The 25,891-nt window shown below is 33.6% G+C and overlaps 4 protein-coding genes and 2 long non-coding RNA genes across 6 annotated transcripts in view; 2 read left to right on the top strand and 4 right to left on the bottom strand.

Moving 5' to 3' along the window:
• LOC108483235 (probable disease resistance protein At1g61310) overlaps window positions 1-20,191 on the bottom strand; it is a 39,470-nt gene extending 19,279 nt beyond the window's left edge. The window contains exon 1 of the mRNA XM_053031836.1: window positions 18,753-20,191. Within this exon, the coding sequence (XP_052887796.1) occupies window positions 18,753-20,191 (1,439 nt within the window). The remainder of the gene's footprint in view (window positions 1-18,752) is intronic.
• On the top strand, window positions 714-1,618 carry LOC128296527 (uncharacterized). The gene is made up of 3 exons (XR_008287143.1): window positions 714-746; window positions 1,029-1,108; window positions 1,443-1,618. It is a non-coding gene; the product is annotated as an uncharacterized LOC128296527 (long non-coding RNA).
• Window positions 2,843-6,082, bottom strand: LOC108483388 (probable disease resistance protein At5g63020). The gene is given in 3 exon segments (XM_053031829.1): window positions 2,843-4,244; window positions 4,338-4,779; window positions 4,781-6,082. Coding segments are annotated over 3 exon segments (2,631 nt in total). The 5' UTR covers window positions 5,747-6,082; the 3' UTR covers window positions 2,843-3,021.
• LOC108483391 (uncharacterized) lies at window positions 8,799-9,839 on the top strand. The gene is made up of 2 exons (XR_008287142.1): window positions 8,799-9,559; window positions 9,630-9,839. It is a non-coding gene; the product is annotated as an uncharacterized LOC108483391 (long non-coding RNA).
• On the bottom strand, window positions 10,194-13,191 carry LOC108483389 (disease resistance protein SUMM2-like). Its single transcript, XM_017786764.2, has one exon. It carries the CDS (start codon window positions 12,967-12,969, stop codon window positions 10,324-10,326), a length of 2,646 nt encoding a protein of 881 aa, XP_017642253.2. The 5' UTR covers window positions 12,970-13,191; the 3' UTR covers window positions 10,194-10,323.
• Window positions 20,192-22,819: 2,628 nt separating the features above from the next.
• Window positions 22,820-25,324, bottom strand: LOC128281047 (probable disease resistance protein At5g63020). The gene has a single exon (XM_053019596.1). The coding sequence runs from the start codon at window positions 25,322-25,324 to the stop codon at window positions 22,820-22,822; it is 2,505 nt and encodes an 834-aa protein (XP_052875556.1).
• Window positions 25,325-25,891: the final 567 nt, after the last annotated feature.

Raw genomic sequence — 25,891 nt, forward strand, 5'->3', positions numbered from 1 at the left:
CTTAATCACTAGCATTCATACAAGCACCATTATTGCCACTTAAACAATGATCAGAAAAGGAAACACAAGAGACAGCATTGGAAGACGAAGGCAACTAAATCCAAGACCATAAGTTTAATGATACATATATGACATTAAAATCCTACTTGTTATTTGAATAACTATCGTTATTTGACAACAAAATAGACAGCATTTGTAGTTTACAGAGGTATGAAAAAAAGGAGAAAAGCAATTTGAGTGGATTCATCTTCTCATTCTACATTTTTCCACCACTACTCATCTTCTAAAATGATGAGCGTTTGTCCTTTTTCAGTATCGGAGTTTAGTGGGAGCTTCTTCAGCATTGGGCATTCTACAATTGATATTTCCTTCAGCTGTGGGAAAGGCAGAGCATGGCAGTATAATGTCAAGGTTGGAAAGAACTTGAGAAAGAAGAACTTCAGCTGAAGATGAGTTGAGTAAACCTGCTGAAAGTGATGGTGATGAAGATGAGCTGACTAAAGCTGGTTTTCATAGAAAAAAACATGAAGGTTACAGTTATCTTGATCATGGTCGAAGATATTGAGAGGTAATGTTGGGACTTGGTGCTTTTTACCAGCTAATACAATTGTATGTTGAATGTGTCACTTATGAAATAGGTGTATGAGTCTGAGTGAAGGAAACAACAACAGCAGTCCGAAGGCAAAGAACCAATTGAAGAGATGTCCAATAAATATAAGCATCAGTATTTAACTAACCAGTTTGCTGTAAGTGATTAAATCTTTGCATGCCTTCTTTGTCTTTTAGCCTTTCTTTGATAACCCTTCTAACTTATTGATAAATGAAGCCTGAAGTCTGTATATTAGAAATGCAGTCTACAGGATTGACAGAGGAACCTGTTAACAAAGGTAACTACGATGGTTATGTTTCTGACTTATGGCATGTGGTCTGACGAAGGGGAAAGAAATTATGTTATCTACTGACAGATGTGAATATCATTTCGAGTTTGATTTATAGATGAGACAATTCCTTTGTTTTATCTTACTCAGGTGAAATTTCACATGGTCGAATTATACAAGACACAAAGACTTCAAGTCGTTCCATAAATGCATCAGCTCCTTTCGAAAAGGTAAGTTTGAAGCAGAACCATCATAATGAAATAAGGTAATATTTGAGCTCTGCTCTTTGGGAGAAGCAAAAATAGAGAAAACCAACATGATATACTCTCAAATCAAACATTTTATTATAAATTACATGTAATTTAAAGGTATGCAAAATAGAACTTACAGTGAGGTATGCTATGATACAATAATGGCTTTAAGCCTTAATTAATATCCAACATTTCATAGATTACAGAGGTTTGAAAGAGGGGAGAAAAGCAGTTCGAGTGGATTCATCCTCCCATTCTACGTCTTTACACCACCCATTCTCTCCTTTAATGATGAGCCTCTGTCCTTTTGCAGTATTGGAGTTTAGTGGGAATTTCTTCAGCATTGGGCATTTTACAATTGATATTTTCTTCAGCCGTGGGAAAGGCAGAGCATGGTAGTATATTGTATTCATTTAAGTGGTTTTATATTTTATTTAATTAAAAATTTTGTTTCTAAAATTTTAAAGCTAATATATCATTTAATATTCGATTTTTCTCATGATTTTAGTACCCAAAAATTATAGTGATAACACCCAAAAATTATAGTGATAACATTTTTGATACTGATTACCTATAATACATTAGTGCATCTTTTTTAATGAGATCATTTTCTGGATATAAATAACAATACACGAAACAAGATTTCACTTTTTCATCAACTTATACTCACTTAGTACCTAGTATTTCTCAAAATTATTAACACACCACGAGAATCTGCAGAAGTGGACACACACTCTTAATTATAACACTATGATAAAGGCGCATAAATTATTTGATGGAAATATTACAAAATCAAGTTGAAATTAGGCATAGTATTCTTACCTCTATACATAATCTTTCTCTGTTAATGTTATTTTAGTGTTACAAGAGGGGCTAAATTCAAAATGCAAAGGAAGTGGGAGAAGGAGATGTCTAATAACTATACTCATCAAACATTTAACTAATCAGTTTGCTGTAACTTATTAAATTCAAAGATTGCCATTTGAATATTAATTACAATAACTTGTTTATGAGTCTATAATTATAGAGAATTTATATACATAATCTCACTTTTAGTAATCGTGTTTGAGTAAAGATGTTCACAAATTAAGCTGAGCTCATATACGATATCGAAACAATGGTTAAGTTGGTTTTAATAATTTTTAATAATAATTTATATAATAATAATTTTTATTATTAAAATATTAAAAAATAATCAGTAAATAATTTGTATAATAATAATTTTTTATTATATATATTTAAATTTGAAACACCTAATCTAATCATATAACCATATTTCAACATTGAAACACATTGAAACATCATTGTTAATATTTGTACTTGCATGATCTCAGATTCTACAATCATAAACAATTTTAAAATGTTAATAATTTGTATTAATGAGTTTTAATATAAAATATTAAAATTTATATTATGTGACCGTTATTTTATTATAATATAATTCTCAATATTTAGTATCTAATAAGTTTTTTTATTGATAACATGTATAATAAATGAAAATAAATTATATTTTATTAACTTATTAAAACTTAAATTTTAAATTTTTAAAATTCAGAATTTATACTTAACATATTTTTCTCTCCTATAAAAATTTCATATTTAAATATACAGAAATACAAACTAAAACAACATTTATAAGAAAATTTTAATTTTACTATAATTATGGAAATTTTAGTTATAAAATTAAAAGAAAATGATATGATGGGTTGAAAGTTATACTTCAAATTTAAATTCATTAACATAATATATTTTCAAAATCATACTAAAGAAAAAGTCTCTGTAAAACAAAGAACCAAGCTACATGTAATCTAGGGATAGACACAATAGAACTTACAATGAGGTATATTATGATACAATCAAGGTTTTAGGCGTTAATTAATGTCCAACATTTATTAGAATAGACCAGGTTTGAAAGAAGAGAGAAAAGCAATTCGACTGGATTCATCCTCCCATTCTACATCTTTCCACCATTCCACCTCAGGTTTGAAAGAAGGGAGAAAAGCAACTCGAGTGGATTCATCCTCCCATTCTACATCTTTCCACCATCCCTCCTCTCCTCCAATGACGAGCCTTTGTCCTTTTGCACTATTGGAGTTTAAAGGGAGCTTCTTCAACACTGGGCATTCTAGAATTTTGATTTCCTCCAGTTGCGGGAAAGGCAGAGCATGGCGGTATATTGTTTTCATTTCGGGCAAATCTTTTAGATAAAAAACCTCAAGTTTAGAAAATAAGTTACCATCTGCCTTGGACTTAGTGACTTCATCAAGCTTTTCCTCGTTGATAATTTCTTCTAAACCTTGGCAGCTGATTATAAATAGTCCTAACAAATTTGGAGCAAAAATTATCCAACTCACATCCTTCAATCGAGTGCAATAACATAGGCTTACAAATTGAAGGCTATGGAAGCGTCCCACACTTTCAATTATGTTGCTTTCAATCTTCACTTCTTCCAGATACATACAAAAAGAAAATGCTAAACTCTGTAGATGTGGCACATTTGCTAAAGCCAACATATTCAATGATCTTGAATCCATGAAATCTTCAAGGCTTACATATTCAAAGGTAAAGCTTAAGAACTTGTTGAACCTCGAAGCATTTTCCAACTCTGAAGCGCTTCTAAAAGTAATGGTTACCACATTCAAATATTTTAAATGCTCCATTTCCTCGAAAACCAACGAACATCTATAACCACAACCCACCATTTTCAGTACTTGCAACTTGGAGAAACTGGATATCAGTTGTTGAGGGATCATACTCAGCCTGCTTGTTTTCTCCAAATTCAAATATTTCAGCTTTGCTAGGGCCTTCAATTCGACTGGCAACTTTTTTATTCCTGTCCGTGACAAATTGAGATGTTCTAGTGAAACCAACTTTGCAATTCCTACCGGCAATTCTTCCAAATTCATATTTCTAGACAAGTCCAGAACCCTTAGCATCGGCATGAAATTAAAGAAATCATTGATGATTACCTTCAAATGATTACTCCTAAGAAACAAAGTTTGGAGATTGGGACATTCCAATATCTCAGTTAGATTTTCAATTTGATTCTCCATCAGCGACATTCTTGTTACCTCTTCCCACTTTTTAGCTTTCGGTTGTTCCTTTAACTGAACACCTGATTTTACAAAAAACTTCTCCTTCTCAGATTCACCAGCAATCCACAAAGTCATGTCACGAATCACATCGTGCATCTTTACAAAGAGATTACCTTCTTTCTCCAATAAGCCTACGTCAATAAGAGAACCTATAATGAAAAGTCCCTGGTTTCTGGCACTGCTCAAATTGGTATGCTTGTCCAAAAGTCCTTCCCCGATCCAACAATCTACTAGTTCCTCTTTTGGGATGCTATAATCTTCTGGATATAAAGAACAATACAAGAAACAAGATTTGACTCTTTCACTCGTTAAACAGTCATAACTGAATTTTAACTTGGGATACATCTCTTTCCCTACCCCTGGGAACACAGAGGCTGCTGATTGCCTTAAAACTTCAATAGCATATTCCCATTCTGGAGGGCTCTTCTTGGATGCCATGGCTCGCCCAATTGTAACGAGAGCGAGAGGTAGTCCTGCACATTCTTGAACCACCGCTTCAGCTAACTTGCGAAAATCTGGATGCATTTGAAGGGTTTCTGACGCCAACCTTCTCCTCGAACAGTTTGAAAGCTTCTCCTGGTGGTAAACATTGCACTCTGATATTATTATCCATGTTCGGTTGCATTTGACAGCACACGTCAAGACGACGAGTTGTGAAAATGACTTTAGAGCCATTTTCTTGTGTTGGAAGAGGTACCCCAACTCTTGTGAGATCAAACCATTCCCATATATCATCCAACAACAATGCAAACTTCCTTTTACATAATACCTTGAAGATGCCTTCAGCTTTCTCATCAAGGCTCTTAGATTTCCAACCTTCATTAGAAAGGCCTATTCTTTCGGCAATTTGATCCTGGACTCTCTCAATTGGCCGATCTTGTGATGCAACTGCCCAAATGACATGGTAATCATGGGTAGTATCATGGAATTTGTTATTGATTTGGTTTAGGAGGGTTGTCTTGCCAACCCCTCCTAAGCCATATATGCCAATAATTCCCACTTGTTCCGTTTGAAGACAGCTCCAAACCTTGTTGAAATTGGACTCTAAACCCACAGTTGGCTGACTAGGTCTTTCAGTTGCTGGAGGAAGTGGTGGCTTGCTGGCCACCTCACTGAAATCTCCATTCTCCTTCTGGTCTTTCACCTCTTGGAGTTTTTTGGCAATTTTCTTCCCGAACTTGATGCTGGACCTAGGATGAGTGGAGCAACAACCTCCCATACATAGATTTTCAACATGCTGAGGACTTTGGACAATCAATTGATCAGCATCGTTTATCAGAGTTTCAGCCCTCGAAAGCCAACCCTCAACTTGGTTTAGCCGCTTAAGCTGCTGCTCATCTTCAGCAATTCTGACCCTGCTCATCAGATCACTCCTGAGCTCCTTCAGTCCTGCTACTTCAGCTTGTAAAGCATGCAGGTTATCTTCGAGGTTGCATATATAACTTGCCTGTCCAGTCGCACAATCCAAGCAACGGGTAATGATGGGATCGAGTGAAAGTGAGATTGAGAAGATATTACCCATACCTGGTTTTGATTGTAGAAGAGTGAGTTCAACAATCTGGAAATAGAAGCAAGGAATAAATCAAAGATGCTTATGGAGTTCTATGAAAGTTTGACACTACAAAGGGGAGAAAAACAAAGACAAACTGTTGGAAGTTCACATGCATTTTGATACCCAAAAAAAAAAAAAAAGAGATAGTGAATATGATGATAATTACAGTAAATTGTGTAAAATCATTGACTTGGTGGGAAGACTTGCATTGCACACAGCTCTCTTTTATCCCACTTTATTTGGTTTTAACACAATCGGTCCATTGTAAGGCATATTTTGTGTGCAGTGGATACCATATGCAATTTCTTATTCTATTTGACAACTTGAGCAACATTAATACAACATATTTTAATTAATCATAGTAGGTGTAAAGTTTGTTTAATATAAAAATCAGGCAAGTTGTGAGCTACCTCTTTCTTTAAAGGCTTCCACTTCAACAAAGATAAAGGAACCTCAATTATTAAGATTCCATCAGAAAAGAAAGACTAAGATGAGCATGTTGGGTAGAAACTCACAACTTGCTTTGCCCTGCATTAGCTTCCCACAGCATTCATGTATGAGATATTCACAAGCACTATCATTGCCACTTAAAAAAACATCAGCAAAAAACAGAAAACACTGGAAGATCAAGGTAACTGAATTCATGACCATATATGCCAATGGAAGAATTCAGAAATTGTTTCAGGGGTTATCATAATCCAATTAAAGACATGGAACACATATAAAAAATTGTGCTTACACATCTTTGTGAGTATGTAGTTATTAAGTAGTATAGCCACCAACTTATTGCAAAATTAATGCCCTCTGCAGTCATCTGGTTCTCAACCTTCAAAGCAGGTGTCTAGATTCAAAATGCAGAGGAGGTAAGTTGAGCACTATAGACAAAATAAAAAAGATATGAGGATTTTCACTCATAAGCTTCATGTTACAATATTATATAATATGATTAAACCATAACTAATTGCATATCCTAATTTCAATATTCATATTTTACTTAACACGTTATCTATTTAGAACATAGTTAAATTACTTCTTTAAAATTTAAGATAAATGGGCATAATTTGTTGATTAAAAATATGCTAAAAATATATCACAATTTGTTGATTAAAAATGTAGGAAGATTTAAAATTATTAACAATTATAAATAAAATACTATATTTTTAAATATTTTAAAATGATTTATATTTATAAATATTTTTCAGAAAAATAGTTTTTTCCAAAACTGTTTTAAACTAAAAAAACTATATAAACAAGTATTTAAAATAATAAAAATAATTATATATTGTATTAAATGTAAGTGGTTTTATATTTTATTTAATTAAAAATTTTGTTTCTAAAATTTTAAAGCTAATATTTATTTAAAGACTTAATATATCATTTAGTATTTGATTTTTTCTAGTGATTTTAGTACCAAAAATTACAGTGTTAACTTTTCTTATAATTTACTAATTACCTATGCTGGCTTTCACAGGTTCAAAAGTTGAAAAAAATTTTACCAAATACAACTTCATCACAGGTATTGTTGTAACACCCCAAACCTGGCCTAGACGTTATGGCCGAATCTGGCGATATCACATTGAAGTGTTTTTCGTAAAGTGTGATATCGATGAAAATTCTTTTTCTATTTAACCTCTTTGTGTGATCTTAATGATGATTTTAAGACGTGTCGTTCATTTTCAAAATGTGAGTCATTGTCAAAAAGTTATTCACATTAGAACGTTTTTAATTTTTAAAACGTCATTTATTGCGAAAGCTCTTAAAACAGGTTGCATATTCGTGGTATCTTTGATAAAATATTTATCTTTTTGAAAGCCCGTGTCTTTTCCTACTGCTAGCAGTTATAAACCAAAACAAATAAAAATCCTAAATTAAAAATAGAAATTCAAAGAGGCCATTATTACAGTAAAATACCCAAAAATTAAATCGAAATCATAAAATACTGTTTTAAAATTAGACAGGTCGTGTGGCCACCGCTGAGTCCTCCATTGCACCGATCCGCCCATGTCTGGGAATTACTTATACAATTAAAACAGGAGGGTGAGTTTACTAAAACTCAGTGTGTAATCCCATATAACACAACCAGACAGAAAGCATATACAATCTGGGCCTAAGCCCATTTCAATAACGATTCAGTTTCAGTTAGGGCCCTAGCCCATTACAATATCAATAATAGGTTGGGCCTAAGCCTATCTCAGTAACAGTAACGGTACAGATATGCAATCAGGAAATCCTACTCAACTAGCCTCTACATTCCATCTCCGTCCAACCATACACTTCATATGGGAATATAATCAACCCACCCATCCCTACACTCCAAGATATACCAGTTGCGGCACTAAACAGTATTTTGGTAAAGAAAAACAGAGAGAAAGAAAATTCGCAGGTAAACAAAGACAAACTGTTGGAAGTTCACATGTATTTTGGTACCAAATAATAATTAAAATATAAAATAATCAAAGATGTTTAAAATTTTACATAAATGTTTACAAAGTTTGTTTATTGAAATGCTTAATATATCATTTAATATTTAAGTTTGATAAATTTTTTTAATGTGATACCTGTATTTCAAAAAAGTTATATATTTTGATAACTAAAAGTTATAATATTATAAAGTTTGAAGTTTTATGATTTTATTAATAGAATGATTATTTTAGTAGAATGATCCAATAAAGGAATTCACATGTTGGACCTACATCTCTCTTTCTCTTTCAAGGGTTCCACTTTCTTTGGTAGCTTTGGGCAGGGCATTATGGGTGCTGATATTTATGACAGATAAAAGGATTTGTCTTTTGTGTGGAAACCATTCCCCTCATTGGCAACTTGCAATCAACCAGTGAATCTGCAATTTTAGAACCTGAATTTTATTCTAAAGTCTGAATTCCAATTTGGCATGCTGAGGTGTTATGACAGATGACAGGAAATTCTTGTCTTTTGTGTGGAAACCACTCCCCTCATTGGCAACTTGCATTATTGAGGAGGACTAAGATCCCATCAAAAAAAAAGAAAAAGGAATACTAATAGCAGCATGTGTAAGATGTTAGGCAGTAACATCTAACATTACTCTGCCACCTTCCTAGCAATTCATCAGCAAATGAAATCCCTGTTCTAGGAATGTAAAGAGAAGTAAAGAACTAAAGCACCTACAGCCTTGGACATTTTTGTTATCCAAATGGGAGCTAGAGTTCCAAAAAAGGCTTTTCTCACTTACTGATAGGACTGAATCAGTAGCATTCATACAAGCGCCATTATTGCCACTTAAACAATGATCAGAAAAGGAAACACAAGAGACAGCATTGGAAGACGAAGGCCACAAAACCTAAGACCATATGTTTAATGATACATATATGACAATAAAATCCTACTTGTTATTTGAATAACTATCGTTATTTGACAACAAAATAGACAGCATTTGTAGTTTACAGAGGTATGAAAAAAAGGAGAAAAGCAATTTGAGTGGATTCATCTTCTCATTCTACATTTTTCCACTACTATTCATCTTCTAAAATGATGAGCGTTTGTCCTTTTGCAGTATCGGAGTTTAGTGGGAGCTTCTTCAGCATTGGGCATTCTACAATTGATATTTCCTTCGGCTGTGGAAAAGGCAGAGCATGGCAGTATAATGTCAAGGTTGGAAGAACTTGAGAAAGAAGAACTTCAGCTGAAGATGAGTTGAGTAAAGCTGCTGAAAGTGTTGGTGATGAAGATGGACGGACTAAAGCTGGTTTTCATAGAAAAAAATATGGTGGTTACAGTTATCTTGATCATGGTCGAAGATATTGAGAGGTAATGTTGGGACTTGGTGCTTTTCATCTGTTAATACAAATGTATGTTGAATGTGTCACTTATGAAATAGGTGTATGAGTCTGAGTGAAGGAAACAACAACAGCAGTCCAAAGGCAAAGAACCAATTGAAGAGATGTCCAATAAATATAAGAATCAGGATTTAACTAATCAGTTTGCTGTACGTGATTAAATCTTTGTATGCCTTCTTTGTCTTTTAGCCTTTCTTTGATAATCCTTCTAACTTATTGATAAATGAAGCCTGAAGTCTTTATATTAGAAATGCAGTCTACTTGATTGACAGAGGAACCTGTTACCAAAGGTAACTACGATGGTTATGTTTCTGACTTATGCATGTGGTCTCGAGAAGGGGAAAGAAATTATGTTATCTACTGGTAGATGTGAATATCATTTCGAGTTTGATTTATAGATGAGACAATTCCTTTGTTTTATCTTACTCAGGTGAAATTTCACATGATCGAATTATACAACAAGACACAAAGACTTCAAGTCCTTCCATAAATGCATCAGCTCCTTTCGAAAAGATAAGTTTAAAGCAGAACCATCATAATGAAGTAAGGTAATATTTGAGCTCTGCTCTTTGGGAGAAACAAAAATAGAGAAAACCAACATGATATACTCTCAAATTCAAACATTTTATTATAAATTACATGTAATTTAAAGATATGCAAAATAGAACTTACAGTGAGGTATGCTATGATACAATAATGGCTTTAAGCCTTAATTAATATCCAACATTTCACAGATTACTGAGGTTTGAAAGAGGGGAGAAAAGCAGTTTGAGTGGATTCATCCTCCCATTCTACATCTTTCCACCACTCCTTCTCTCCTTCAATGATGAACCTCTGTCCTTTTGCACTATTGGAGTTTAGTGGGAGTTTCTTCAGCATTGGGCATTTTACAATTGATATTTTCTTCAGCTGTGGGAAAGGCAGAGCACGGTAGCATATTGTCTTCATTTTAGGCAGACGACATAGATCCAACTCCTCGAGCCTAGAAAATAAGTTTTTATTTGCCTTCGACTCAGTGACTTCATCAAGTTTTTCCTTACTAATAATTTCTTCTAAACTGTTACAATCACGTATAAGTAGTTTTTCCAAATGTGGAGCAAAAATTACCCAACTCACATCCCTCATTTGTTTGCAATAGGTTAGGCCTACATATCGAAGGCTATGGAAGTATCTTGCACCTTCAACTATGTTGCTTGCGATCTTCACTTCTTTCAGATCCATACAACTCGTACATTTTATAGAATATAGGTTCTGCAGATTTGCTAAAGCCAAAATATTCAATGACCTTGAATCTATGAAATCTAGAAGGCTTACATGTTCAATGGCACAGCTAAAGAACTTGTTGAACCTCGAAGCTTTTTCCAACTCTGAAGCGCTTCTAAAAGTAAGAGTCAACACATTCAAATATTTTAAATGCTCCAGTTCCTCCAAAAGCAATGAACATCCATAGCCACATCTCATCATTTTCAGTACTTGCAACTTAGAGAAACTGGATATAAGTTGTTGTGGGATCATTTCTAGATCCCGTGTCCACTCTAGATTCAAATATTTCAGCTTTTCCAGGGCCTTCAGTTCGACCGGCAACTTTGTTATTTTTGTGAATGACAGATTGAGATGTTCTAATGAAACCAACTTTGCAATTCCTACCGGCAATTCTTCCAAATTCATATTGTCGGACAAGTCTAGAACCCTTAGCATCGGCATAGAATTAAAGAAAACATCCATGATTACCTTCAAATCATTCCTGCCAAGAAACAAAGTTTGGAGATTGGGACATTCCAATATCTCAGTTAGATTTTCAATTTTGTTATCCATCAGCGACATTCTTGTTATCTCTTCCCACTTTTCAGCTTCCGGTAGTTCCTTTAACTGAACACCTGATTTTACTAAAAATTTCTCCTTCTCAAATTCACCAACAATCCACAAAGCCATGTCGCGGACCACATCGTGCATCCTTACACGACTAAAACGTACTTTCTCCAATAAGCATGCCTCAATAAGAGAACCTATAATGAAATGTCCCTGGTTTCTGGCAGTGCTTAAATCGGTATGCTTGTCCATAAATCCTTCCCTGATCCAACAATGTATTAGTTCATCTATTTGGATGGGATGATCTTCTGGATATAAAGAACAATACAAGAAACAAGATTTGACTCTTTCACTAGTTAAACTGTCATAACTGAATTTTAACTTTGGATACATCTCTTTCCCTACCCCTGGCAACACAGAAGCTGCTGATTGCCTCAAAACTTTAATAGCATATTCCCATTCTGGAGGGGTCTTCTTGGATGCCATGGCTCGCCCAATCGTAATGAGAGCGAGAGGCAGTCCTGCACACTGTTCAACCACCGCTTCAGCTAACTTGCGAATATCTGGATGCATTTGAAGGGTTTCTGACCCAACCTTCTCCTCGAACAGTTTCAAAGCTTCTCCTGGTGGTAAACATTCCACTTTGATATTATTAGCCATGTTCGGTTGCATTTGACAGCACACGTCAAGACGACGAGTTGTGAAAATGACTTTAGAGCCATTATCTTGTGTTGGAAGAGGTACCCCAGCTCCTGTGAGATCAAACCATTCCCATATATCATCCAACAAAAATGCAAACTTCTTTTTATGTAATATGCTGCGTATGTCTCCAGCTTTCTCATCACGGCTCTTAGATTTCCAACCTTCATTGGAAAGGCCTACTCTTTTGGCAATCTCATCCTGGACTTTTTCAATTGGCCGATCTTGCGATGCAACTGCCCAAATTACAAGGTAATCATGGGTAGTATCATGGAATTTGTTATTGATTTGGTTTAGGAGGGTTGTCTTGCCAACCCCTCCTAAGCCAAATATGCCAATAATTCCCACTTGTTTCTCTTTAAGACAGCTCCAGACCTTGTTCAAATAGAACTCTAAACCCACAGTTGGCTCACTAGGTCTTTCAGTTGATGAAGGAAGTGGAGGCTTGCTGGCCACATCACTGAAATCTTTTTCTTTCTCCTTCTGGTCTTTCGCCTCTTGGAGTTTTTTGGCAATTTGCTTCCCGAACTTGATGCTGGACCTAGGATGAGTGGAGCAACAACCTCCTATACATAACTTATTAATTTGTTGACGGCTTTCCAGAATTAGTTGACCAGCATCGTTTATCAGAGTTTCAGCCCTCTGAAGCCAACCCTCGACTTGATCTAGCGGCTTAAGTTGCTGGTCGTCTTCAGCAATTTTAACCCTTCTCAACAGATCACTCCTGATCGCCTTCAATTCTTCCACTTCAGCTTGTAAAGCATGGAGGTTATCTTCGAGGTTGCATATATAACTTACCTGTCCAGCAGCACAATCCCAGCAACGGGTAATGATGGTATCGAGTGAAAGTGAGATTGAGAAAATATTACCCATACCTGGTTTTGATTTTAGAAGAGTGAGTTGAACAATTTCAGGAAATAGAAGCAAGGAATAGATGAAAGATGCTTATGGAGTTATATGAAAGAGTGAGAATATTTTAGTAAACAAAAACAGAGAGAGAGAGAAAATTCGCAGGTAAACAGTGACAAACTGTTGGAAGTTTACCATTGACTTGCAACGCATACGATTCTCTCTTATCTCACTTCTTTTGTTTATTGACACAATGGGTCCATTCATTGTAAGGGGGTTTTTTTACTAAAAAAATATAAAAAAAATTAAAAAATTTGAAAATAATACACCTAAAAAATTAAATACGAAAATGGTATGTTCAGGGTGGTCACGCCACTCTAACAGGCGGCACCACCCTGACGTGACGATGAACAGTAACCTCCAACAGTAAAAAAAAATTGAAAAAGAAAAAAAATACTGAAAATGAAAAAAAAATAAAAAATGGGTCATGTTGGTGCCAGAGGCAGCACTAGTGTATTTTTTATATTAATTTAATAAATAATCTTGATTTTGGCACTTTTTTCGTATTTTTTATTTTCAGTATCTTATTTTTAAAATATATTATATTAGTATTTTATTTCTTCATATTATTTTAGTACATAATGTTTCAAATGTATTATTTAAGTTTTTTATTTTTTTAATAAATAACCCCGATTTTAGCACTTTATTCATATTTTTTTCGTATATTATTTTTAAAATATATTATTTTCTTATTTTATTTTTATATTGTTTTAGCGAAAAATGTTTCAAATGTATTATTTAAGTGTTTCTTTTATATTAATTTAATAAATAACCCCGATTTTGGCACTTTCTTCTTAAATAAAATACGAAAATAATATATTTAATAAATAACCCGATTTTAGCAAAAATAATACATTTATTAAATTAATGTAAAAGAAACACTTACATAATACATTTGAAACATTTTTGCTAAAACAATATAAAAAATAAAATACGAAAATAATATATTTTAAAAATAATATACTAAAAAATATGAATAAAGTGCTAAAATAAGGGTATTTATTAAAAAATATAAAAAACACTTAAATAATACATTTGAAACATTATGTACTAAAATAATATGAAGAAATAAAATACTTAATATAATATATTTTAAAAATAAGATACGAAAATAAAAAAAAAAAGAAAGTGTCAAAATCAGGTTATTTATTAAATTAATATAAAAATATACACTAGTACCGCCTCGCCAGAGGCAACACCGGTGCCGCCTCTGGCACCAACATGACCTATTTTTTTTTTTTTTTCGATTTTTTTCTTTTTCAATTTTTTTTTACTGTTGGAGGTTACTGCTCACCATCACGTCAGGGTGGTGCCGCCTGTCAGAGTGGCGTGACCACCCTGACCATACCATTTTCGTGTTTAATTTTTTAGGTGTATTATTTTCGAATTTTTTAATTTTTTTATATTTTTTTAGTAAAAAACCCATTGTAAGGCATTTTCGTGTGCAGTTAAAATAATTTAATTTATTACTAAAATATAATTAATTAAATTAGTTTAATGTTTTTAACAAAGGAATTATATATAATTCTCATATATGAAAGTCAAATTGATGGCTCTTTCAAATATCCTTATATAAAGAATTATTATTTATTTTGATATTTTAATTAATTTTAAATTCCTTTTATATATTTTACTTTAATTAATTTAAATTTTAGTTTCTTACTAAATCTTGCACAATTAAAAATTAATTTCAATTATTCTTTTGAAATTCTTTAAAATTTACAGAAATGTTTACAAAGGTTTAAAATATATTACAACTTGTTAATTAAAATGTATAAAATTTAAAAATATTAACAATAATAATTAAAATACTATATTTTTAATTTTTAAAATTATTTATATTTATAATATGCTTTCAATAAAAATATTTTTTTTTCAAAACTGTTTTAAATTCTAAAAAAAAAACTATATGAACAAGTATTTAAAATAATCCAATAAAGGAACTCACAGGTTGGACCTACATCGCTCTTTCTCTTTCAAGGGTTCCACTTTCGTTGGTAGCTTTGGGCAGGGCATTATGGGTTGACAGTAAGTCTGTTGGGGTTTTGACAGCAACAAAAGAAGAAAACAAAGAGTAAAAAGCTTGATATAATTTATTTGCTCACAAACGTGCAATAAGTAATCTGCTTTACATAACTGATATGTTTACTCATTCAACATGAAAATAATATATTTATAATCAAAATACATCATCAAATATTCAACTAATCCCACTAATCAATATTGAAACTATTAAAACATTGCTTGTACACATGAATAAACTAACTTATTAGCTCAATCATCACCTAAATCCATCAAAACATCAACAATTAAATTCATTTTCAACTAAACTAAATTACATTGCAACTAAAATAGAAAATTTATTGCTGCAACATGCACAAATGCTGCAGCATGCATTCAGTTTGTATGCACTCAACAAAATTATGGTAGCATGCACTTTAACAAAAACATATCAACAGCATGATTGGTAATTTTCAACAAAGTCTGGCATGCTGATATTTATGACAGATGAAAGGAAATTCTTGTCTTTTGTGTGGAAACCACCCCCCTCATTGACAACTTGCATTATTGAGGAGAACTAAGATCCCATCAAAAAAAGAAAAAAGGAATACTAATAGCAGCATGTGTAAGATGTTAGGTAGTAACATTGAACATTACTCTGCCACCTTCCTAGCAATTCATCAGCAAATGAAATCCGTGCTCTACGAATGTAAAGAGAAATAAAGAACTAAAGCACCTACAGCCTTGGACTTTTTGTTATCCAATGAAAGCTAGAGTTCCAAAAAAAACTTTTCTCACTTATTGATAGGACTGAATCAGTAGCATTCATACAAGCACCATTATTGCCACTTAAACAATGATCAGAAAAGGAAACAAAAGAGACAGCATTGGAAGATGAAGGCAACTAAATTCAAGACCATGTGTTTAATGATAAACCATGCGTTCTTCTCCATCATTTCCAAAACCTTACGGAAAGAAAAATCAGTGAACCATGCCACCAGATAACACTGTTTATCATAGGCAATTACTCGGCTATTTTACTCATATAATCTAAAAAAAAATTAATATTTACAAAAATGACTGGCATCACATTCCCCAAAAATATTTTTTTAATCAAATAAAGGGGTGCCGGCCATCAGGATGCCAACATCCCAAAAAAAATTTTTGAAAAAAAATACATGGTGTCAGTCATTTATTGTTTAAAACTCTAAAAATTATTTTTTTAATAGAGAAAATTAGTGGTGCCAATCATCTATTTCTCATAACCTAATTTTACTGTTCATTTCAAGTTACATGAGTGAATTTTTTGAACCAGAATTATTTTTATAAATATTATTTTTTTGGGTCAAATGAGTAAAATAGTCCAATTACTCTTCCTTGACTATATTTGAAACTGTCACAATCTGTCTGGAACATACTGCTTCACCATTGGCAATTATGTGCATGAAGATGGTCACTCATGATTCTGACTTATGGCATGTGGTCTGAAGAAGGGGAAAGAAATTATGTTATCTACTGATAGATGTGAATATCATTGACAATTCCTTTATTTTATCTTATTCAGGTGAAATTTCACATGGTTGAGTTACAAGACACAACGATTTCAAGTCCTTTGCAGTCATCTGGTTGGCAACCTTGGAAGCCGGTGTGTAGATTCAAAATAAAAAGGAAGTAGGTAAGACAAATAGATGTAAAAAATGAGACATTTCAGTACGGTATAATATTATCAAACCATAAGTAATTGCTGATCCTAATTGTGGGGTTAAAGTTTTGTTCAAATGGATTTCAGGGACAGTTTTCATTACTGTCTGAATACCAGGAAATGCAAAGCTTTTCTTTTTTTTTTTCCAACTCCTTCTCATGGTTTGTGGCTTTGTGCAATAATAGCCAAGGTTGTGGTATGCAAATGTAGTAGTGTTTGTTACAACTTGGCATATCATATTCCACACTCTTCTTTTCAAGAATTCCTACTATAACCTATAGTCTCCTAAACCCGTAAATTAAAGGATAATAGATGTTTAAGTATACTCAAACTTATATCCTCTTATTGTTGTCCCAATAACCGTAACAATTGAGTTAAGACTTAATCAGTAGTAATAAAAACTTTTTAACCCGATAAAATATCTGATGTGCTGAGAGTTATACATCAAATTTTAATTTTTTAACATAACATTTTATTTTATGTAAATAAATAAGTCATTGTGTTAATACAAAAATCAAGCTGCATGTAATTTAGGGACTTGGCAAAATAGAATTTACAGTAAGGTATGCTATGATACAATCAGGGCTTTAAGCCTAAATTAATATCCAACATTTCTTAGATTACATGAGGTTTGAAAGAGGGGAGAAAAGCAAGTCGAGTGGATTCATCCTCCCATTCTACCTCTTTCCACCACTCCTCCTCTCCTTTAATGACGACCCTTTGTCCTTTTGCACTATTGGAGTTTAGAGGGAGCTTCTTCAACATTGCACATCTTTTAATTCTAATTTCCTTCAGCCGAGGTAAAGGTAGAGCATGTGAGCATATTGTCTTCATTTTAGGCAAACAAATTAGATGCAAAATCTTGAGCTTGGAAAATAAGTTTGTATTTGCCTTCGACTTAGTGACTTCACCAAATTTTTCTTCACTAATAATTTCTTCTAAACTTTTGCAATTAATTATCACTAAATCTTCCAAATGTGGAGCAATAATTATCCAGTTCGCATCCCTCAATTGATCGCACTTGGAAAGGTATACAAATCGAAGGCTATGGAAGAATCCTACACCTTCGATTTTGTTACTTTCGATCTTCACTTCTTCTAGATTCATACAGCGCAGAAGTCCTAAACTATATAGATGCTGCATATTTGCCAAAGCCAAAATATTCAATGATCTTGAATCGTTGAAATCTTCAAGCATTAGACGTTCAATGACACAGCTAAAGAACTTTTTGAACCCCAAAGCTTTTTCCAACTCTGAAGCGCTTCTAAAAGTAATGGTCAACACATTCAAATATTTCAAATGCTCCATTTCCTCCAAAACCAATGAACATCCATAATTACAAGCCAACATTTTCAGTACTTGCAACTTAGAGAAATTGGATATCAGTTGTTGTGGGATCATTCTCAGATCGATTGTGAGCTCCAAATTCAAATATTTCAGCTTTGCTAAGGTCTTCAATTCTACTGGCAACTTTCGTATTCCTGTCCATGACAAATTGAGATGTTCTAATGAAACCAAATTTGCAATTCCTACCGGCAATTCTTTCAAATTCATATTGTGGGACAAGTCGAGAACCCTTAGCATCGGCATAGAATTAAAGAAATCATACACGATTACCTTCAAATCATTGCTGCCAAGAAACAAAGTTTGGAGATTGGGACATTCCAATATCTCAGCTAGATTTTCAATTTGATTACCCATCAGCGACATTCTTGTTACCTCTTCCCACTTTTCAGCTTCCGGTAGTTCCTTTAACTGAACACCTGATTTTACAAAAAACTTCTCCACCTCAAATTCACAAACAATCCACAAAGCCATGTCGCGAGCCACATCGTGCATCTTTACATAGTAATTACCTCGTATATTCTCCAATAAGCATGCGTCAATAAGAGAACCTATAATGAAATGTCCCTGGTTTCTGGCACTGCTCAAATTGGTATGCTCGTCCAAAAGTCCTTCCCCGATCCAACAATGTATTAATTGGTCTTTTTCGATGGGATGATCTTCTGGATATAAAGAACAATACAAGAAACAAGATCTGAACCTTTCATCAGGTAAACAGTCATAACTGAATTTTAACTTGGGATACATCTCTTTCCCTACCCCTGGCAACACAGAGGCTGCTGATTTCCTTAAAACTTCAATAGCATATTCCCATTCTTGAGGGGTTTTCTTGGATGCCATGGCTCGCCCAATTGTAATGAGAGCGAGAGGTAGTCCTGCACACTCTTCAGCCACCGCTTCAGCTAACTTGTGAATATCTGGATGCATATGAAGGGTTTCTGACCCAACCTTCTCCTCGAACAGTTTCAAAGCTTCTCCTGATGGTAAACATTCCACTCTGATATTATTAGCCATGTTCGGTTGCATTTGACAGCACACATCAAGACGACGAGTTGTGAAAATGACTTTAGAGCCATTTTCTTGTGTTGGAATAGGTATCCCAGCTCTTGTGAGATCAAACCATTCCCATATATCATCCAACAACAATGCAAACTTCTTTTTATGTAATATGCTTCGTATGTCTCCAGCTTTCTCATCAAGGCTCTTAGATTTCCAACCTTCATTGGAAAGGCCTACTCTTTTGGCAATCTCATCCTGGACTTTCTCAATTGGCCGATCTTGCGATGCAACTGCCCAAATGACATGGTAATCATGGGTAGTATCATGGAATTTGTTATTGATTTGGCTAAGGAGGGTTGTCTTGCCAACCCCTCCTACGCCATATATGCCAATAATTCCCACTTGTTCCTTTTGAAGACAGCTCCAGACCTTTTTCAAATAGGACTCTAAACCCACAGTTGGCTCACTAGGTCTTTCAGTTGATGAAGGAAGTGGTGGCTTGCTGGCCACATCACTGAAATCTCCTTTCCCCTTCAGGTATTTCACCTTTCGGAGTATTCTGGTGATTTGCTTCCCGAACCTATGGGTGGACCTGGGCTGGCTGGAACAACAACCTCCCATACATAACTTTTCAACATGCTGAGGACTTTCCTGAATTAATTGATCAGCATCGGTTATCAGAGTTTCAGCCCTCTGAAGCCAACCCTCAACTTGGCCTAGCCGCTTAAGTTGCTGCTCGTCTTCAGCAATTTTAACCCTTCTCATCAGATCACTCCTGAGCTCCTTCAGTTCTGCTAGTTCAGTTTGTAAAGCATGGAGGTTATCTTCGAGGTTGCATATATAACTTGCCTGTCCAGTAGCACAATCCCAGCAACGGGTAATGATAGTATCGAGTGAAAGTGAGATTGAGAAGATATTACCCATGCCTGGTTTTGATTTTAGAAGAGTGATTGAATAATTTCTGGAAATGGAAGCAAGGAATAAATCAAAGATGCTTATGGAGTTATATGAAAGATTCAGAATATGGGGGAGGGGGGAACAGAGAAACTGTTGGAAGTTCAGACGATGCCAAAAATACATATAAAATAATAAAAAGATGATAGTGAATATGATGAAAACGTTTGTAGATGTGAAAATCATTGACTTGATTTCCTGGTGGGAAGACAGGCAATTTCTTACTTTAATTTAGAGATAGTTGGTGTAAAGTTGGTATATTATAAAAATCAGCATGTTGGGTCTACTTCCTAAGATAAAGGAGCCTCAATTATATATACATATCCAATCAAAAAATAAAGAGTAAGATGAGCTTGTTGGGTAGAAACTCACAACTTCATAATAATTCATCAAAAACAAATATAGAAAAGCAATAATTGAAAGCTCCAACAGCCTTCCAAAGGGATGTTTTCAATTATTAATAATTAAGGATTGACTTCAATAAAATTATTTATATTTATAAATATGTTTTCAATAAAATATTTTTCAAAACTGTTTTAAATTTATATATATATATATATACAAGTATTTAAAATGAAAAAATTTATATATTGTATTAAATTTAAGTAGTTTTATATTTATTTAATTAAAAATTGTTTTAAATTTTTAAAACTAATATTTATTTAAAGGCTCAATATATTTTTGGTACTTTAATTTGATAATTGTTTTAAACGTGGTACCTATATTTGACAAAAGTTATATATTTTAGTATCCAAAGGTAACAATGTTAACTTTTAGTATTTAATTCAAGTTTTATGATTGATTTAATAAAAGTTAATTGCTAATATGATAATATTTAAATTTTTCGTGATTTTATTAATAGAATTTTTTTGTTAATTGTAAATTTGTTTAATTTTGAGTTTAATTGTTAAATATAGTTCAATAAATGTGATTTGATTCAAGTTTAAGAGTTGATTTGATTCAAGTTAATTGTTAATGTTGTTAAATAATTATGAAGTTTTATTAAATCAATTATAAAACCTGAATTAAATACTAAAAATTATATTGAGATCGTTTTAAAATCCTTAAATTTTAGACACTAATAAAATAAAGCCATATCATCAATTTTAGGTATATAAAATTTTATTATACATACATCCACATACAATCTCATCTCTAATTAATTTCATATACAATATCTTTTATAATCTATTTAATATTAATTAAATTATTTATAAAATAAATATTTTAATTTTAATTTTTTGAAAACTGTAGCAAACTGCTAGGAGTGTAAATGAATAAAACGTTCGATAAACTATTCATATAATGTTCGTTTATGTTCGTTTACTAAACTAAATAAACGAGTACGAACAAATTTTTTATGTTCGTTTAATAAACGAACAAACATGAACAGAGGTGTGTTCGGTTCGTTTATGTTCACAAACAAACTCATTTATAAGCCCGTTTATGATTCGTTTATTTATTATTAATATTTTCTTATAAAAATATTAAAATCATATATGTGTATGTATTTATCGTTTGTTTGTTTGTCTATTTACTATTCATTAACAATGTTCGTGAACATGTTTAATTATATGTTCATGAACATGTTCGATTAAGTTAAATAAACATGTTCGTAAACATTAAACAAATGAATATAAACACACATAATTTTAAAAATGAACATGAATAAAAATTTGTAATTTTTAACTAACATAAATTGAACACGAACAAACTTAAAAATAAATAAATAAACATGAACAGAAATTTATTCATTCAAGCTCGATTCATTTTCAATTCTAACAACTAAATTAAAAAAGGAAAGCCAACTTAGTTTGTTTTCCAAAATAACTCAACTAATCCAACTAAATTCTTGGAAATAGGGAAACTTAACTTGTGTATAAATTGATTCTGAAATCAAATCAGCACCTAACATATCAAGTCATTAGCAGGGGCAAAGCCAGAAAATTTTGTTAGGGAGAGCCGAATGAAATTTTAATTTTTTATAGTTTATATTTTTATAATTTATAAAAGATTAAATTAAATTTTTATAATTTTAGGGGGGCCAAAGTATAATTTTACCTTTACTAATTTAAAATTTTTAAAAATTTCAAAGGCCTAAAATGAAATTTTCTATTTTAGGGGGGTTGGGGCCCATGCCAGCCCCCTAACTACGCGCTGGTCATTATCAACTTAGTTTGTTCCTAACTAAGTATCTTAACAAAAGATTAAAACCAAAACATTGACTTTCCACTCTCAGGAAGACAGCTTGCACTTAGTTAATACGGTGGGCTTAGTCGATTCACCGGGTTTAGACAATATGTCGGGCTTAGTCTATTCACCAAATATGTTATCCAATGCATGGTTGGTTATCTTGTAACACATTTCAGAGTTTGATTTATAGATCACACAATTCCTCAATTTTATCTAAGAAGGGAAAAGAAATTATGCTAACCATATTTATAAAAAATTTATAGCCTTACCATAATTATTAAAAATTTTACTTATAAAATTAAGAGAAAATTATCTAACGTGTTAAGAGTTATACTACAATTTTTAATCCATTACATGATTTGCTCTCAAATTCAAACATTTTATTTTATATAAATGAAAAAAAATTAAAACAAAGAACCAAGCTGCATGTAATTTAGGGATAAGCAAAATAGAACTTATAGTGAAATATGCTATGATACAACAAGGGTTTTAAGTTTTAATTAATATCTAGCATTTCGTAGATTATCGAGGTTTGAAGAAATGGAGAAAAGCAATTCGAGTGGATTCATCCTCCCATTCTACATCTTTCCACCATCCCTCCTCTCCTTCAATGATGAGCCTTTATCCTTTTGCACTATTGGAGTTTAGTGGCAGCTTCTTCAGCATTGGGCATTCTACAATTGATATTTCCTTCAGCTGTGGGAAAGGTAGAGCATGGTAATATATTGTCTTCATTTTGGGCAAACAACGTAGATACAAAAGCTCGAGCTTAGAAAATAAGTTTGAATTTCTCTTCGGTTCACCAAGTTTTTCCTTGCTGATAATTTCTTCTAAACGTCTGCATTTACGTATAAGTAGACGTTCCAAATGTGGAGCAAAAATTACCCAACTCAGATCCCTCAATTGATTGCAGAGGAATAGGGATACAAATCGAAGGCTATGGAAGCATCCTGCACCTCTAATTATTTTACTTTCGATCTTCACTTCTTCCAGACCGATACAATTGTAGTAGTGCAAAGTACATAGATGCTGCAGATTTGCTAATGCCAAAATATTCAATGACCTTGAATCTTTAAAATCTAGAAGACTTACATGTTCAATGGCAGAGCTAAAAAACTTGTTGAACCCCAAAGCTTTTTCCAACTCCGAAGCGCTTCTAAAACTAATGGTCAACACATTCAAATATTTTAGATGCTCCATTTCCTCCCAAATCAATAAACATCCATAGCCACATCCCTCCATTTTCAGTACTTGCAATTTTGAGAAACTGGATATCAGTTGTTGTGGGATCATTTTCAGATGGGGTGTCTTCTTTAGATTCAAATATTTCAGCTTTTCTAGTGCCCTCAATTCGATAGGCAGCTTTCTTATTTTTGAAAATGACAGATTGAGATGCTCTAGTGAAACCAACTTTGCAATTCCAACCGGAAATTCTTCCAAATTCATATTATGGGACAAATCCAGAACCCTTAGCATCGGCATGAAATTAAAGAAATCATTGATGATCACCTTCAAACGATTCTTCCCAAGAAATAAAGTTTGGAGATTGTGGCATACCAATATCTCAGTTAGATTTTCAATTCGATTATCCATCAGCGATATTCTTATGACCTCTTCCCACTTTTCAGCTTCCGGTTGTTCCTTCAATTGAACACCTGCTTTTACAAAAAACTTTTCCTTTCCAGATTCACCAGTAATCCACAAAGCCATATCACGAATCACATCGTGCATCTTTATATGCTGATTACCTTGTTTCTCCAATAAGCATGCCTCAATAAGAGAACCTATAATGAAATGTCCTTGGTTCCTGGCACTGCTCAAATTGGTATGCTTGTCCAAAATTCCATCCCCGATCCAACAATGTATTAGTTCATCTTCTTTGATGGGTTCATCTTCTGGATATAAAGAACAATACAAGAAGCAAGATTTGACTCTTTCACTAGTTAAACAGTCATAACTGAATTTTAACTTGGGATACATCTCTTTCCCTACCCCTGGGAACACCGAAGCTGTTGATTGCCTTAAAACTTGAATAGCGTATTTCCATTCTTGAGGGGTCTTCTTGGATGCCATGGCCCGCCCAATTGTTGTGAGAGCAAGAGGTAGTCCCGCACACTCTTTAGCCACTTCTTCAGCTAATTTGTGAATATCAGGATGCGTATGAAGGGTTTCTGCTCCAACCTTTTCCTCGAATAGTTTCAAAGCTTCTCCTGGTAATAAACATTTCACTTTGATGTTATTATCCATGTTCGGCTGCATTTGACAGCACACGTCAAGGCGACGAGTTGTGAAAATGACTATAGAGCCATTTTGTTGTGTTGGAAGAGGTACCCCAGCTCTCGTGAGATCAATCCACTCCCATATATCATCCAACAATAGTGCAAACTTCTTTGTACATAATATGCTGGAGATATCTCCAGCTTTCTTATCAAGGCTCTTGGATTTCCAACCCTCGTTAAGCAAACCTATTCTTTTGGCAATCTGGTCCTGAACTTTCTCAATTGGCCGATCTTGTGATGCAACTGCCCAAATGGCATGGTAATCATGGGGCATATCATGGAATTTGTTATTGATTTGGTTTAGGAGGGTTGTTTTGCCAACCCCTCCCAAGCCATATAGGCCAATAATTCCCACTTGTTGCTTTTGAAGACAGCTCCAAACCTTACTCAAAATGGACTCTAAGCTCACAGTTGGCTCAGTAGAACGTTTAGTCACGGAAAGAAGTGGTGACTTCTCAGCCACAATTCCGAAATCTCCTTTTTGCTTCTGGTCTTTCACCTCTTGGAGCCTTTTGACGAGTTGCTTCCCGAACTTGTGGTTGGACCTGGGATGCCTAGAACAACAACCTCCCATACATAACTCATTAATTTGCTGACGACTTTCCCAAATCAATTGATCAGCATCGTTTATCACACGATCAGCCCTCTGAAGCCAACCCTCAACTTGGTTTAGCCGCTTAAGCTGCTGCTCATCTTCAGCGATTTTAACCCTTCTCATCAGATCACTCCTGAGCTCCTTCAGTTCTGCCACTTCAGTTTGTAAAGCATGGAGGTTACCTTCAAGGTTGCATATAAAACTTGCCTGTCCAGTAGCACAATCCCAGCAACGGGTGGGTAATGATGGCATTGCCAATTGGGAATGAAAAGATGTTACCCATTGAGATTCAACAGTTTCTGAGATTAGGGACAATGAAGGAACCAAAGATACTTATGAAGTGATATGAAAAATGGATAATATAAGGGAAAAATAACGGAGAGACTGAAGAATTTGCAGATAAACAGAGACAAACTGTTGAGGAAGTTTACATCTATTTTGATACCTGAAAACAAATTAAAACATTACATCATTTATAATCAATATTATTACACAAAAGTCCGTCTGTGAAAATCATTCATGTAATATCCTGGTCGGGCCAACATTGGCAAACGCAGTAACAGTATTAATTATAGACACAATGGGTCCATTGCAAAGCATCATCCTTGTCCAGAAGCTGACAGTGAATAGTTTCTGCAATTTCTTATTCTATTTTAGAACCTCTACGCTATGCCTACCGCAAAGTATTGTTTATCAAAACCATGCACTCGTGCATGTATTTTCCTCGTCTAGTCATTTTAATATCTTTTATTTGTATTGCAGTGCTGATAATGTATGTTGTTGAAAGGTGGCTTTCACTTTGTCATCAACAGCTTACAT

The sequence above is a fragment of the Gossypium arboreum genome, chromosome 1, assembly GCF_025698485.1.
Source record: "Gossypium arboreum isolate Shixiya-1 chromosome 1, ASM2569848v2, whole genome shotgun sequence".
NCBI classification, from domain to species: Eukaryota; Viridiplantae; Streptophyta; class Magnoliopsida; order Malvales; family Malvaceae; genus Gossypium; species Gossypium arboreum.

What these genes read in the sequence shown, in the direction of transcription:
- LOC108483389 (XM_017786764.2), bottom strand. Translation starts at nt 12,969, where the DNA reads ATGGGTAATATTTTCTCAATCTCACTTTCACTCGATACCATCATTACC.
- LOC128281047 (XM_053019596.1), bottom strand. Translation starts at nt 25,324, where the DNA reads ATGCCATCATTACCCACCCGTTGCTGGGATTGTGCTACTGGACAGGCA.